Below are 16,477 nucleotides of genomic sequence, written 5' to 3' on the forward strand. Positions count from 1 at the left end.
GTAAAGAAGGGATCTCTACCACCTCCTACAAAATCCTGTTTTGTATCCGGAAGCATGTGGTAATGCTAGGCAGAACCTTGGACTGCATCTCTATGATGTTCACTCACATGTAAGTATGTCACTCATGAAAGGAATCTGTAAAGCAAAAAGACATGAAAAGGAAATCATTTCAGGCTCAACTAACTCATCCTGGTGTCACCAAATGGTTCTGAGTCAGCCTAAAGGCACTAATACAAACCTCCGCTGTAGATGTGTTTAGCTGTTGCATGCAGAGTTTGGTTAATAAATACTTTAAACCAAAGCTGCATCTGCTGCACTAAGCTGGCTAGACACTAGCAGACACTAGTAGAGGACAACCACCACATCCCTTGGTTTAGGGAGGGCTCAGAAAGCTCCTACTTTCTTGGTCACTTTTTGGAGACTCAGATGATACCTGCAAGAATCATGATTGCCTGTCCAGGCATTCTCTGGGGAAGCCAGCCCTTCAGCCAGGCTGCAACGCAGCTGTGACCAGTAGGCATCAAGCTATGGTCCTCTGACATTCAGAAAACAAGTCACCCCAGACTTGTGTGCTTGCTTGTTATACGAACTCCCACACTGTGTCCAGCCATTGACAAAGTCTGGGCTTGAAGCTAGGCTGGCTGCCCTGCAGTGACTGCTCTCTTGCCACCAGAGCTCTGACAGGGATGCAGGACAAGTCCCCGGAGCAGAGACTGTCATTTATCACCCTGCCAAATCCCTTGTGGGGATTGATCTGAAATTGAAGATGGTTTTGCTTGCATTCTGGTCACTTCCTGAGAAAGCTGGGCTTTGGATCAATGTGGAATGCGTCACTGAATGGTCTATTATTCACCAAGTGCAATGTGCACTGGGAGACAGAGCAGCCCTCAGTAAAGATTCAATTCTGCCTCTGAGGATCAAAGCAGGAGTAAACCAAAGGAGCTACTCAGCTCCTTCACATGACACTGAAATGTGTGGTCTCTTGTTTCAGGGTGATTCTTCAAGGCAATTTTAAGTTGTGCATTACTCCCTATTAAATTGCCACCTGCACAGCTGCATCCCTCGAGCATGGCATAGCGATACCTCTGACTTAAGCTGGTCTTGCCTTTTGCCACCATTCCCAGTCCATACCACAGGCTTGAGAAGCACAGGGATGCTCAAAATTCTACAGGTGCTTTTCCTCCACTGCTTCCATGCCCATAGTGCTGGGCTAGATGTCTCAAGGGCACTCTATGAGGGCACACTCAGTGGAAAGCAGCATGACAGCCCCATAGGGATGAGCAATGTAGGGCACATGCAGGCCTAACTCCCAACCCCAGCTGAGGAAGTATTCCTTGAGCAGGGGAAGCAAGCGAGTGCTCTAGCTCACTGCCAAAACCCTAACATGGACAGGCACCACCAGCAGACTTTTGCCTGAATTTTATTTCTTTTATTTTTTACATTATGGGAGAATTTATTGCAGGTTATTGAAGGCATTCAGCTGGAGGGAATCCCAGCTTTGGGAGCTGTTTTCATAATGTGTTTCTGCAGTAATCTCTTTCCCAAGAAATCACAGTGGTCAGCAATACCTTGTGCTTGAGTTTTGACCTCTTCCTGAGGGGCTTTTCACGTGTCTTGATGTAGCTGTGCAGTTTTTAGGTGTTGTTCTGTGATTTATTTGATCGAACATGTCCCTTCCTTAAGTCTCCACCACCCTTTGTTTAGCATGCAGCTCCCCTTTCCAGCCCCCTAAAAGTGAGCAACAAGGATGGGTATTCAAGGGGAGGAGGCAGAGCTGGGAGCAGGCTGAGAGGATGGGAATTCAGAGTGAGAAGTGGGCAAAAGCCACAGAGTGGAAAATGGTGGTGAGACAGGGCCAGAGTGGGGAGTCAGTACTCCAAGAAACCAGCCAAAACTGGGTCAGTTCCTGGAGCTACTCCTGGTGAAGAAATGGGAAGCTCCCACTAAGCGCCTGCAGCCTCTGCAGAGAGGGCATTGGGAAAAAAAAAGCATCTGCTGACAGAGGAGCTAACAGGAAGGGCTGAAGCTCTAGCTGGAAGCAGCCAAGGTTTGTGTAAGCCATTTCACTGCACCAATGAGCATGTGAGTCTGTAATGTCAGCATAGTGAGAATCTGCCACCTCTCCAGCAACGTTTCTTCAGCCTTCCAGCCCCACGGTCTCCTTACACAGCGGGTGAGAGCGGATTGGTCTCCAGAGCCAGTGATCAGTCACCAAAAGCAGCAGGGCTAAGGGACAGCCTCCTCCCACCCCTCAGCTCAGTGACAGAAAGAGGTGCTATCAGCCTCCCACAGACCCGGCTGGGGCAGCCCTCTCCACTGTACTACGATGCCACAGCTGCCCTCTGCAGGTGCCACTGGCACTGCTGTAGTCTCCAGTACCCCTTCCTTGCCCATCCTAATACTGATCAGCACTGGAGCTCACGAAGTGGGGGAGTTGCAGGAGACGAGGATGCTTAATTACAGTGCAGCCCTGGAAACCAGCAACAGCAGCAGCAGCACTATGGCCAGGAGGGGAGGCAGCAGGGCTGTAAATAGAAATTGCGGAGGCAGCCGCGGGGAACAGAGAGAGGGAGGCTTCTGCTCCCGCATCTCTCTGTCTCTCCAGCTTCACTCACCTCTCACCGCCACCCTGGCTCTCAGCACAAACCCGTGTGTGACAAGCAGCCCCAGAAAGTGGCTGGGTGGTAGCAGTTCTGCCACAAAAGCAGCCGCTCAGGGCTGAGAAGTGGGTGTGCAGGGCCCCCACAGCTTCCTGCAGCAGGACCAGCTCCTGGGGAAAGCTAGAAGGAAGGCTGTGAGACCTTTTTGGTCATGAGGAAGCCAAGTGAGATGGATGCAGAACTAAGACACTCTTGCTTCTGGAGGAAGGCACAGGACAGCAGATGCCTGAGCTCCAGTTCCACCGGTGTGAAATCCCTCTCTTCCCACCCCTGACATCTCTGTTGCAGCCTCTTCCACAGCAGCAAGAGCTTTGCTTGCAGTATTTTGCAAAGGTTTATTTAAAAATGTTGAAACTAACATCCCACAAGAATTGAGTATTTCACCACAAGAAGAAGAGAAATCCTACAAAAATATATATCACAGCGCACAAGGGCAGAGGAGGGGGAGCGAGACCGAGCGGAAAGCAGGAGGAAGAGCAAAGGGAGGGTGGGAGCTGCAGCAGAACGAGACCAAATGGTAGAGAGAGAACGAGAGCAGAGTGGGAGAGCAAAACAGCAGGAGGGGAGCAGAACCTGGAGGGAGACTCTGGTACAGGACAGGAGCAGGGAAACAGTGGGAGGGGGAAAACAACAGGAAAGGAGGAACAGATTGCTGGCAGCTGGTGAAAGAAGGGCCCCCCTCCATTGTCTTGCCAAGGTAGGGCTAGAATATAGTGAGACATAGCCGGGGTCAGGGCTTTTGTACTGCAGGACTTGACTATAATGCTGTGCCATAGGCGTGGTTTTTCAGAGCGAAAAGCCAAAACCACAGTTTTACTCAGACCGATCTGAAGATGATGGTGTTTTCATATGAGAATGTGTGGGAGGTGAGCAAACAGCTCCTTTCCAAGCAATTTTCCTTAGCAGGAAAGGGTGTGAAGGGCCAGATTGACAAGGGCACTTCGGTGCCGCAGAGGAAGAGGTAGATAGCCCTCTCTGAAGCTGTGGGACGCCGGGCTGGCTGTGTCGCTGTAAGTCACACTGGAGGAGAGCTGTGGAAGCACATGGCTGAGCTCTGTTCCCTTGTCAACCAGTCATCACCAACCAGATGGGAAAGCTCAGGCAGGATTTGGCCCAGTGGTCACCTCACTCTGTTGGGTGAAGAGAGTCGGGGTCTTGCTCCAACACAACACAGGGCAGGGGGGAAGGATTGTGCCCTGAGCCTTTCTTCCTTACCCCAGAAGGAAGACAAGGCCTCTCGTTTGCAAGAGCAAGTCCCTTGAGGAGTTCCACAGGGACGCGGCTGCCCAGCCCACCCAGACATTTCCATCTAATGGACCAGAAATATCAGACAGGCTCAGCCCAACTCAACAAATTTTTCCCCACACACATTTCTCTCTGTGAAATTTCCACTGGACAAAATTCAACCCAGATCTTTTTCCTCCGGTCACCCGGAAGACAGGGAAACCTGTCAGATTGTGACTGAAAGGGTGCTGGCCTCTGCTTGGTGGTGTCAACTGGTCCATGTGTGCGCGCATCTCACAGAATATTACCTGGACCAAGTGAGGTGGCAGGCTCCATTCTGCACAGGGGAAGGTGGTTTGTAAGGCTCCAGCCATGGGGAAAACAGATGCAGTGAGATTATTTATTGACTGGAAGAAACTTGTGTCCGAACACATTTTGAATGTTTTGAATGTTGGAAGGACAGTGAAGGTTTTTCCCATATTTAACCTGTTTCACATGAGTGAATGACCATGATAAAAACATGTTTGGCTAGAATAGTTGGTGTTGGAAAAGATGTTCAGCGTTTCCAAGCTTCTGTTATTTTAAGAGCTTTCTTCACAGCATTTCCCTGCTTCCATCTTACCACAATGTCCATGAAAGGTTTCATTCCTTGGAGATACTTTAAAAAGGAACAAAGACACATTAAAGGAAAACAAAACAAAATACTGAAATCTGATGTGTTTGCAGAGTTTACAAAGCATGTCCAGCAGAGCACAGGGCTTTCCTGCAGCAAGTGTTGGAAAAGGTTTTCACTACCCCTTCTGCAGTGCCCTGCCACTTTCTCACAGGGCTTCTCTCGAACACAGCATGTGGAAAGTCCAAGGACAGCCCTTGAAGTGGTAGAGTCTAAACTCTGGCCTTGTTTCAATGAGCGCTATTGATCAAAGAGCAATCTAATTAGCCCGGTCTGGAGGATTACTTAAACAAGTTGAAGGCATTATATTGTAAACTGCCAGGAATAACTGATGCAGCCCTTTGCAGGCTGCGTGCAGACGTCCCTCTCCAGCTCTGTTCATGCCAGTGCAAGGGGGAACAGCCCTGACCTGCACTCAGGGGTGGTGGGAGTGGGGCAGCAGGCAGGAAGAGCCAGGGGCTCCCTTGTTTGTCTGTCTGCAACTTGAAATGTCCACTAAAGCCTCGAGAGGGGCCTCAGTGAAGAAAAAGCTCAGTAATAGATTGGTTTACAGTGAAGCAATAATATCCACTGCTGAGAGTGGAGACTCAGCCTGTGCTTAGATTAGAGACCTCCAGAGTCCTTTTCCACCTACATCTTTCATCCATTCTGTGCTTCTAATAAGCCGATAATTTTATTTGACCTGTCATTTTCTCCAAATCTCTACTGTTTTCCATGAAGCTTATTGTAAGTTACCCTCTCATTTAAATGTCCTTCACAGTGAGCCAGGTGGGACCTGAGATCACTAGTCGTTCAGCTGGGTAAATGGGCAGAACCAGACCCTGTAGGAAACTCCCTGTGCTTTGTCCTGTCAAGAATATGCTTTTACTACAGAGATAAAGGGGGAAAGGCCATTTCCTATTCTTGGAGATAAAAGATAATTTTTTGTCAGAGACCTTGTGCCATACACTACAGCCTTAAAATGGTGGCCGAGTTCCTGTCTCTGGACCCATCAGTCCATTAGGTCTTGGGGCAACCTTACCTAAATTTGTATCATTCTGCAGTTCAGTGGCTGCTACGTTAGTCTGCGAATTTATTTGAAGGTATCCACAAAAGCCAAGGGGGGGAAACAACTGTTGCTAACAATGTGTGGTCAGGGAAGTTGGCATCCCGTGTCTGGCGGCACATAGGTACCCCTCTCTCATGCCCTTGGCGAGCATTGCCTCAGGGCTCTCCCATCACAAGGCATTCCAAAAGAGACCTCCCAATACCACATGTCAGCCCCCAAAGCTCTCTAAATCGCTCTTTTCCATCCCAAGCAAATAGTCATCTCTGCTGCTCATTGCCTGCAGCACGAGTGTCAAAAAGCAATTCCCTACCACAGCCCAGCAAAGCTCACACTCCTCGTATGCAGCTGTATCTGCTTGCTGCATTTTCGCTGCTTCAGCAGGATCTCAATGGACAGGACTCTTGCTAAATGCCCAGAAGGCTTCAACTCTGATTTTCTGATGAACATCACCACAGAGTAGAGATAAAACCTTGATGAAGGAGACTGAGGGGGCAGAACGGAGCACCAAGGAGACTTCCAAGGGATCTAAACATTTGGAAAACTAAAGGAACTTTTTCCAGCCTTAACTGGCAAGAGAAAAGGGGAGGAGGAACTGAGAGAAAAAAATAGAAATGCTGGGAACTAAGATGAAGAAAGATACAAGCTGAAGACAGAAAACAGAGGAGTGCTAGGCAGAAAGAAAATGGGAAGATGTGAATATCAAAGGTGGGGTAATGCTTCCTTCAAGGAAATGGATAGCTGAGAGGGACAGGTGCTATGTGAGCCTCTTCTTCCCAAGATTCGCCTTCGGGCCCTCAGGAAAGACAAGGCCTTGGGAACAGGAGGGTCTGCCACCACCTGATCCCAAGCCCAGAGGTGAAGCTGCAGCCACTGAACTCCAGACATTCACATCAAAGCACACGACACAGGAAGGGACACACAGAGGGGCCATGGGGACAGGGGGACAAGGGGACGCCTTTCCACCTCACCTACCCCTTTGTCAGGCATGCACTGGTGGCAGAGTCGCAGAGGTCGGAGAGCGTGTGTGTGTGTGTGCAAGGAGAAAGGCAGGGCAGGCTATGACTTCACAAAACCAACAGCTGCCTCCCCTCCCACGTCCTGCTCGCTCCGCATGCCGTCCTGCAAGGTGGCCTCCAACCTTCCCCCTCAGGATGCTAGCAAGACCCAGCTCGTCCATTTGCCCAGGCACATCCTGGTGGAGTTAGTTAACGACTGTGGCAGCGGGCCGTGGCACAAGGAGATTGTTTTTTTCCTGGGGTAGCAGAGGTGGCAGAAGCGTGGGCTCCCCGCTGTGGCAGGAGGGTCGGGGAGCCAGCTCTGCTTCTCCCATCTGCATCACAGGTTCACCAGTGGAATTCTGGGGGGAAAATGGAATTGGAAAAGAATTAAAGGTGGGTGCTTGAGCTGCCCTGGAGCCCCCCTAACCAGTCAGTTCTCTTTTCTCCCAAAGGCCCTCCTCAGAGGGTTGAACTGCCCCGCTCATCCTCAACCTTATGCTCTCTGTGCCTGCCACCCACTGCTCCCTGCTGGACTCACCGGTTGAGCTGGAAGGCGGTGCTTTTCCCATGGCCCCCCAGTTTCTCTACACCCTCCTGCCCCTGCCTGGGTTCCTCCGCTTCAGGGGTGGGTGCTAGGGAGTCACTGTAGGGCCCCAGGATGCTGATGGCAGTGGGGGACAGGTCTGTGAGGGGCTGCTGGCTGTCCTGCTGCCTCCCACCGCTCTGCTGCCCAGAATGGCGCCGGCGCTTCTGATTACGGTCCCAGCTTGGGAGAGAAGAGCAGCAAGATGATAAGTGCCCCTTGCATCCAGGGGTTCAGCACATTCTTCAGCACCCAAGTCCATAGTCCCAGAGCACCATCATGAAACAACATCCACAAATTCCAAGCACCACTTACCAGAACTTGAATATGATCCCAGTGGCAACCAGGACAATGATGATAGAGATGGTGATCGTGACGTACAGTTGGGGATCCACTCCTGCAAGACAAAGGGGACAAGGACAGTGTGGCAGCCACCCTATCAGCCCCCACAAAGCAGCAGTTTATTCAGGCTTCCTGCTGGGGCACTGATGGGTTTTGCAGAAAGACCTAAGGGAATAACACAGAGTTGCATCAGGGTAGGTCAGACTGGGCATTAGGAAAAGGTTCTTCACCAGAGAGTGATCAGGCACTGGAACGGGCTCCTCAAGGAAAAGGGAACAGCCCCAGGCTGCTGGAGGACAACACTTCCAAAGAGTTTGAATTTTGGGATGGTCCTGCATGGGGCCAGGAGTGGGACTTGGTAACATCTGTGGGTCCCTTCCAACTTGGGATACACTATGATTCTATGATTGTAGGCAAGAACGATGCTGGGAGAAGCAACAGGCAGCCTACCTTCACCCCGGGGCCCGAACAGGAAGGGCCGCAGGGTGGCTGGGGTCTCACGCAGATTGAGCCCCGCATTGTGCAGCAGCGAGTGGGAGTTGGGCTGCGCCGTCGCCATCCCACGTGGTGAGACAAAGGTGTAACCCAGTGGTGGGAAGCCGGGGTTGGCCGAGTTGGCATCCCCTCCATCCTCATCTGACACTGTGGGGCCCCACACTATGGCCCAGGGGTACTGGGAGGAGGGCATGCCATCCTCAAAGCCAGAGGGGGTGGCAGGCCTGACTCCTGCTGCTTGGCGTCTCAGCCGCACGGTATGGCGCTGGTCCCCTCCTCGGGGGATCAGGACCCGCTGGCGTGGCGTGGCAAGGCGTGAATCCCACTCCGGCAGTGAGGTCCTGTCCCAGATGCATATGGGCCGGAGGGCCGAGGGGCTGCGACGGGCACAGAGAGGCCGGGCAGCCATGGGACCACGAGGGCGGAGAGACCAGACGGCGGGTGGAGGAATGGCTGAAACCAGGAGGAGGAAGTGCCATAGCTGCAGGGAGTGGATGGAGGAGACCAGGAAAGGCATCCTGCTGCAGGAGGAGGAAGAACACATTATCCAGTTGTCTCTCACACTAGGAAGGCCCGCTGCACGTGCACCTGTCTCCTTCCCGCATCCACAGAGGCTGTGAACCTACCAGGCACCAGGGTCCATCGCAGATGCAGCAACACCTCGTCACACGGCGAGGTCCTGCCTCATGCTGCTCACTGGAAGGCAAGAGAGAGAGGTTAAGTTGCGCCCTCACCTCGTGGCCGTCGCTCTCTGCTCGGCACTGGTGCAAACCCCCAGCCCTGACGGGCAGAGCATGGCACAACATGGCAGTGCATACAGGTGTTTCCATCGCAGCGCTGCTCCCCAGCCCACAGAAACACGCACAGGGGAGCATGAGCTGCCTCCTGAGCACACATGTAGAGACACGTGCGCAGCCTCCTGGGAGACACTCCTGTCTGAGGGCCAAGGGGGGGCTCCGGCGCTTTTGTTTGCTTATCGCCAGAACAAGTTGGAATCTTAATTCCCGTGTTTATTTATAGAGTGGAGCATGTAATCCATTTATTAAAAAGGAGCCTCTTCATTGTGTGCTGGGGTGAGGGAGCGAGAGGGGAAGCGCACAAGTGATAAACCAGGAAGATTGGGAAAGAGAGAGTGAATCAGCGAGAAAAGTCCAGCATTAGTGAAGAACTTAAGAGCGAAATATGCCTATCAAATATTTAGTATTTACTTTCCTCTTAGCTAAACGGAATTACCTTTCTACACTCCTTGTCCAAGTGTCCTCCGCACCGCACCGCCCCTCCCTTCCTCCGCCAGCTCTCCCATTGCCAGTCACCCATCCGCTGGGGGCAGCGCAGGGCAGGGCGCAGCACCTGGATGGGTTTCGGCACCAGTTCGGCAGCTGCGCGGCCGCCTGCCCTTCATGCCGCTTGCCTCTTCCCTTCAGCGACTGGCGCAGCGCCGGCCCTTCCCCAGTGAGCTGTTATGTACCTGACCCGGGATTCACTCCGCAGCACAGACTTCATGCAGGAAAAATCATTCACGACATTCAGCTTGTCCCTTCACCGTGAAGGGGGAAGCTCGAGCACTGATAACCCCCATTTGTGCCCTCCTGCGGTTCTGGGATGGAGAAAAGAGAGCGCTTGGCCATGGGAACTCAGGAGGGAGTCATCGTGGAGGCTGAGCATCTCCAGACCTGCGCCCGCCGCACTGCACCTTGCAGCTCTCAGGGAGCCGCGGCCGTCTCCCTTCTTGGTCCTTGGCAGCCCTGCACCGCAGCCCCTCCCGAGCTCGAAGCCTTTCTCCTGCAGCCTTCCTCGCTGGGCTGGGGGCCCTTGCCCCACCGTGTGCGCCTGAAAAGAGGGGCTGGGAGGAAGAACACCTAAGAAGAGAGCAGCTGTCTGGTTCCTACTGCATTAACCCGGGATATTTTTAGTTTTCTTCTGTTAAATATTTAAACAAAGTTCACAGGAAAAAAGGAATTGTCGGCTAATGTGCCCTGCCCTTCCCTCCAGGGCAAGATCTGTCTCTGGAGAGATCCACAGATGAAGATGAGGACAAAAGAGCAGCTATTCTCAGCGTTTCTTTGTACTTTGCTCCTGAACCTCTAAGCCTTAGAAGGGGCTCGTTAAAATGCAGCTCTGCGGAGAAGCAGCAGAATGGAGCAAGTTTCTTCCAAAGCTAGAGACTCCCTCATGCTAGCAAGATCTTGGCCATCTGGATGATGATCATGATGCTGTGGAGGATCGTGTCTGGCAAGGAAATCTGAGACAGAATTTCCTTTGGACTTGGGAAAGGGAGGGAATTCCAAATGTCAGGAATCTCTCTGTGTGAGTCTTTCAGGCCAGGGTGCATGCAAACCACTGGGCTGCCTTCAGGATGCCACAGCTGGGAATAGACAGCTGTTCCCTCTGGGTGAAAAGACACATTCTGCATGGAGTTACCAGTCACAGCACTGGCATCAGGCCGAAGATGTGAATATGGGTAATGCCACTGCAGAAGTGGAAATTCTCTCCATCTGGAGGTGAACAGCCATGCTAGTCCCACAGGGCAGAGGGGGACACACCTAATAGTGCCAGCGTTCCTCCTTGGAGAGCTATGGCACGATATGGGGCACAGTGCTGGCCTGCATTCCCCCCCACTCACCATGCTCTGTTTGCTCAATGGCACGAGTCACCCAGCTCCAGTCTAGCAGTAGAGACTTCCCTGCACTGCCTGCCTCAGTGAACTCCAGCAAAAGCACCAAGCATTCCCAGGATCTAAAGCCTGAAAACAGGGATCCCTATTGTACCCTACAGACCCAAACTGTTCTTGCTTTTGCACCTGGAAACCTAAATTTCAGCCCTAGGAAGCAGGTTGTGGCTGTAACCAGACCTGAGGGCAGGGAGCGAGACCCGCACATCTGCTGTGATGGTGACAGCTGGAAATCAGGTGCAAGGCTCAGACCAAAGGCACTTTTGTAAACAGATCCTGCCACAGATAGTGAAAAGCAAGTGATTTCTTATGCCCTACCCTAAAGGCAGCTCCAGAGGAGTGCAAGACTGAGACAGTGTCAGTTGCTGCCAGTCAGTGCATTCTGTTTTGTTCATGATATTGAGGCCAGAGACTCAAGTGTGTGTCCTGGCACGAGCAGAGCAGGCATGTTTGATGAAAGAGCACCAGCATTTCTCCCACACGAGAGCAAAGGGGAAGGAATTCGTGCTGAAATGCCAGCCAGCAAGGGCTGGACTCTCCTATGCACTCAGCGCTGGTGCTGAGAGCAGGGCATGGATCTCCCTGCAGTGTACCTGCACAGCAGCAGATAAAACATGTCTGGGGCATTCTGCGTTGAGCTGCTGACAGGGGGAGTTGTGTCCTGAGGACAGACACTGCCATGCTTCAGGGCAAGCACAGCAAATGCCCTTGACTCAGTTTCTATCCTGCTGCTGAAAAGAATAGCAGATCTTTGGGGGGAAGGAGGAAGCTTGAATGCTCTTCCTGCCTGGAGATACAAATCCCAGTGTCTTTGCACCTCACACCATTCAGGTGGTTGTTGTTTGCCAGGGAGACTGGATTTCTGCATCAGCACCACCTGGCACAGTTCCTGCATTCAGCTGTCTCCCAGGTCTAATTGTGATAAAAATGGACAGGGCTGCTTCCAGGGTGAAGAGATGGACCTGTGTGCTTTCACTCTAGGTACGGGGCCTTCATCACCGCGTTCCAGCGTCCTGTTATGCACAGATGACAGAGTGTGAATGACAAAGCTATTTCCCCAGGGCACTTCACTGAGCTCAGTTTGTGAATCTCGGTGCTTGGAAGCGAGGAGTAAAGAATTACATTGCTCGTTGCTATTGTGTACAGACCCCACTATGGGGTCAGACTGTAGATCTGGAGCCAATCCAGGAGTTGGAGATTAGGAGTTGCTCTGAGTGAATTTGCAGGATGGAAGCCCAAATCATGCTGCTGCTCCCCTAAGCCAGTGATACAGCCAAGCGTTCTCCCTCTGTAAATCTCCTGCAGCCCACAACCACTGCAGCTGGGATGTGAGAGCAGATCTCAGCAGCCCTGCCCCAAAGCACACATGGCAGCTCACCAAGGGAGCTGGGAATGTGCACCCTAACTAGTGCCTGGAAGTGCAACCTGCTGCATGCCAGCTCTGAGCAGGGAGCACAGGTTGAACCACAGATATGACTCCTGAGTTCTGGAGGACAGATGCCAACGTGCTTGGATGAAGCCCTGAGATTTGCTATGGGCAACTCCTCCATGTCCAGAACTCTGGTATGCAGTAGTCCCAAGGAGAAATCCTATTCCAATATAAAAGCTCTCACTGGAATAGAAGAGTGGAGGTGCCAGCCACGTGCAGCACTACCCGTGCTGTAGCTCGCTCACATCAAATGCAATCTGTAACCTTCTGTTACAAAATACTGAAGTTTGACAAATTCATATGGGGAACAATACTATTAATAAAGAGGGCCACATACTAGAACGGTTTGCCTGAGACTCGGTGAATTCCCTGCTGCCTGAAGCATTTACATGTATTTCTCAAAGAGATGCTCTAGTTCTACCCGAGGCTGTGGGCTTGACACAGGAAATGAAATGGGTGAAATTCTCTGGCCTGTGCAGCACTGTAGATCAGACTGGATGATCAAAATGGTCCCCTGGCCCTAAAATCTGAGAATCTCACAGCTCTCGGTGCTGAGAAGAGATCGACTCTGACTGGGGATGCTGGGTGAGGCTGAGCACACACAGGACACGCTGGTGACGAGCGGGCAGCCTCCTCCATCTGGGGATGGGAAGGGAGCTGCGCCCACTCCTGCCTGGCTCGGCTGGCAGACGATGATCTATCTGTATTTTTGTAGCATCTCGGGCTCGACTGCTGTGCTACTGTGCCTCTAGGAATGGAGCTGTCTGCTCTCCAAGCGCTCCAGCTAGTTCCAAATGCAGCAGTCTGTTTGCTCAGCCACTCAATCTGTCGGGAATGCATCACCGTGCCTCTCCACACTCCACACCGCTCTCCTGCGAGAACCGGGTCTGGTTAAGGTCTCCAAGCCGGTATTCAAAGCCCAACATGGGATGGGGCCCTGCAACCTAAGCAATCAATCACCTCTACTTATGCAGCGGTGACCTCACGTGACAGATATATTCCAGTGGAACAACAAAATTGCCGACCACTTTGGGGAGCAGGGGGAGGGATAGGAGAAGGGAGAAGATGCTTACGGCCCTGAGGAACAGAACAGCCACCAGAGGTGGGCCAAGATTATGAAACTTGCTACCAGCTGAAACAGCACTCGCCATTAGCAACCCTGCAGCACCGAGAGCTTCATGCAAATCCTCTCTGTGCCTGGCTCCCCCACGGCAACAATCCCACTCGGAACGGTAATAAAAAATCAAAACAAACCTGAGGGGGACCCAGCCTTGCTCACGGAGGCAGAACGCTGGCTGGCATTTGTAACTCCCAGCCAGCACCCAGGACTATGGTGATAGCTACTGATAGGTAATGGCACTCTGGGACTGTGGAGCCCAGCAGCTTCCTCTGGGCATTGAGCGGAGAGAGTTGGGACACTTGGCAGTGAGATGCTGCAACACCGCTTGTGCCCTGAGCATCCTGCATCTATGTTTTTCTTGGTGGCTGCGAGCATCCTGGAGCTTGTGGTCCAAGATACAGAGCTGCAATCGTTTTGGTAGCAGCAACCATGAGTCTCGGTGCTGGTGAGAAGGGATTCTGCATCCTTCTGGGAGGGAAGGGGGAAAGGAAAGGATTCCAGGTCAGTTGCCCTAAGGAAGCAATCGGTACACTTGAAGAAGCTCAGTCCGCTGGAGGTGTGAGGCCAAGTACTGGTGCCCAGCCATGGGAGAAGCTGAGCCCATTTGGGGAGGGATTTCCTGTGTGCTTGTGGGAATGATGGCTCACAGAGCAAGTTGACCTCGGGGCTGGCATTCTGAATGTCGTGGCTCATGTCAGGCTGCTCTGCCTGCTTCCCGACAGGAGATAGGCTGGTGGTAGTCCAGCCAGCCTCATGGAGGGGCCTGTGGACTCACCCAGCGTCAGCGCAGGTCCTGCAGGGCTCAGTGCCAGCTGGTGGGCATACCAATGCTGGGTGCCAGGGCAAGCACCCGTGGGCTGGGCATGGAAATGCTGGGCTAGGGCACACGCCAGGGATGCAGAGTTGATGGTGCCCGTGCATTTGGAAACCTCGGTATCTAGGGAACAGGATTCACTACAGATATCCCTGACAAGCGGTCCTCTGAGCTCAAGTCTTCCTGCATTTGGGAACTGTGAGCATGGCCCCATTCCAGCCAGCACTCTAGGATACCGGTCCCCTGCCATCTAGTGCCTGCCTGCAATACATGTCATGAGTCTGCCAATCTCCTGCCTCCCAGCTTTCTACTGTTCTCGGGCATCCGAGTGCTCCAGGTGCCGTCTCCCCATCCAAGTCACTCTCTGTGACACGATGAACCCCTGGCCGTGCAGGAGGAGGGATTGACCTCTCCGTTTCTTCTCTCCAGCTGCGCCAATTAGGCTGAAGTCGTCTGGCTCAACGCAGGCTCCGGTGCTCCAGAACAACAGGTCTGTGATGGAGCCCGGGGCTGGAGGGCGAGAGGCAGCAACGCCGCGGCTGTGCCCGCTCCCTCCCGGTCTCTCGGTACCTCCAGCCCGGAGAGGAAAAGGAGGAGCGGCGGGGAAAGAAGACGGCCGGCTGGGAGGGGACGGGTACCTCGATGGGGAGAGGGGAAAGAAGAAGGGAGAAAGGACACGGGGAAGGAGACGGGGAGAGAGGATTCGTGGACGGGCGCACACCGCCCGCCCCTCGCCCTGCGGCCCCGTCCCCACGCCGTGCCCGAGCCCGGAGCGAACTTACCTTGCGGGGAGCCGGGCGGGGCGCAGCCGGGGTGGTGGGGCCGGGGGCCGGAGGGGCACGGCCGCTGCCGCCGCTGCCGCTCATGGTCAGGACGAAAGAAGGAGAGCAGGAGAAGGAAGGTTCGGCGAGGCTGAGCCCTGGCTGAGGGAGAGGGAGCGAGAGATGCCTTGAAATAAACAGCTGCCGAGCGCTGGTCCAGCCCCTCTTTCTCTCTCTCCGTCTCCGTCTCTCTCGCTCGCTGCCTCCCGTTAACCCCATGGCTGCTGGCACGGCCGCGGGCCGGCACCGTCGCCCTCGAGCCTGCTGCAGTCCGAGGAGCGCCCTCCGGGGAGGCCCGCCGCCCGGAGCCCCGGTGCCGGGTTTGCAGGGGCACCGCCGGTCCCTCCCCGCCCTCCCCGGCCGCCCCGCCGGACCTGCCCGGTGCTGCTGTCTCTCCGCCGCCGCTGCCCGCTCCGCGCCGCTCCCGTCGTGTCGGTTATTTCGGGATCTTCCCAGGAAGCGATTGGGTTGCTATGGAGAGAGGTGTCTCCAAGGGACCCGCCGCTTCCCTCGGCAGAGCGAACGCCTCCGCCGGACGGCTCCGGCCTCGGGGACCCCTCGGGATCCCCCTCCCCGCCGTGCCCCCGCCGCCTTCGTTCCTCCTTCCCCCGCCCCGCGTCCCCGTCTCGCCGAGCTCCGGGCTCGGGGCCTTAGCCCCGGAGGCCGGCGTGGGACCGGGGGAGCCCCACGGGCAGAGCCGAGGCGCCCACGCGTGGGCCGAGTGGGACACCGGGTGCTGTGAGAGCAGAGCGGGGTCTGCTCCAGCCGCGGGATCGGCCCGCAGGTCCCCGAGCTGTCTCTGCTGGGGATCGATGGATGCGTCTGGAGATGGCAGGGATGTGGCGGTGAAAGGAGAGAAAAAAGATTGTGTGCCTCGGAGGGGCTGCGTGTTTTGCAGGGAGATTCGCCCTCCACCATCAGCACCATCAGCACCATCAGCAGGCACAGGCCAAATCAGGAGGCGGCTGCCAAGCAGCCCTGGGTAGGAGATGAAAGTCGGAGGCATCAAGGCAGCTTCCACTCCAGGGTCTGAAATATGAGGGAGCCAGAAAGCAATTTCCTCAGATCCTCAGAAACAATCAAACTTTTCATCATGAAGTGATGAGGAAAGGCTGTCACTGACCCTGATAAAACAGGAAACAGTACAGATGGCGCTGCTCTATGAAGCAACCTGCCACAATACCAGGAACAGACACAGGTGACCAAAGGTCACTCAGTACACAGCCCAAGTGCAGCGCGTTGCCTGGAACAGGCTGTGCCACTTTCCAACAGACCTTAGGGCTCTGGGGCTGCTGCCGTCCATCAGACCCTCCGTGAGTTCCCTCCCACATTTGTGAGCAGGACTGTGAAAACCTTTCACCCATCAGGGCTTTTGTAAGCCTTTGGAAGCGTCCATGGGATTTTCACATTTGGGACAGTGACTGTGCATGGCTGGATGTGCCTGCACGCCACCGCTCAGGGTGGCTAGAGGACAGGACAGGACAGCACAGCATTGACTGGAGACTTGTCGTGGTTGGGCTCCAAGGGGAGCCAAAGGCAGAAAGCTCTGGAAGGGGCTACCTCAGCCAGGCAGGCTCCTTCTGACCTTTTCAAATTATG

General features: G+C 54.1%; 1 protein-coding gene across 2 annotated transcripts; it reads right to left on the reverse strand.

Annotated features, from left to right (window-relative positions):
• Positions 1-2,897: 2,897 nt before the first annotated feature.
• LOC125685322 (PILR alpha associated neural protein) lies at positions 2,898-15,417 on the reverse strand. Of its 2 annotated transcripts, XM_048928293.1 has the most exons (7): positions 15,253-15,417; positions 14,840-14,980; positions 8,650-8,719; positions 7,979-8,544; positions 7,502-7,583; positions 7,142-7,369; positions 2,899-6,962 (listed from the first exon to the last, which is right to left on the reverse strand). In XM_048928293.1, the coding sequence occupies exons 3-7, from the start codon at positions 8,664-8,666 to the stop codon at positions 6,941-6,943; spliced, it is 915 nt and encodes a 304-aa protein (XP_048784250.1). In that variant the 5' UTR covers positions 8,667-8,719; positions 14,840-14,980; positions 15,253-15,417; the 3' UTR covers positions 2,899-6,940. The 2 variants fall into 2 exon arrangements, with proteins under 2 accessions (XP_048784259.1, XP_048784250.1); XM_048928302.1 differs by lacking the exons at positions 14,840-14,980; positions 15,253-15,417 and adding an exon at positions 9,257-14,772 and having other exon boundaries at positions 2,898-6,962.
• Between the last annotated feature and the right edge of the window lie 1,060 nt (positions 15,418-16,477).

The sequence above is a fragment of the Lagopus muta genome, chromosome 1 (assembly GCF_023343835.1).
Source record: "Lagopus muta isolate bLagMut1 chromosome 1, bLagMut1 primary, whole genome shotgun sequence".
NCBI classification, from domain to species: Eukaryota; Metazoa; Chordata; class Aves; order Galliformes; family Phasianidae; genus Lagopus; species Lagopus muta.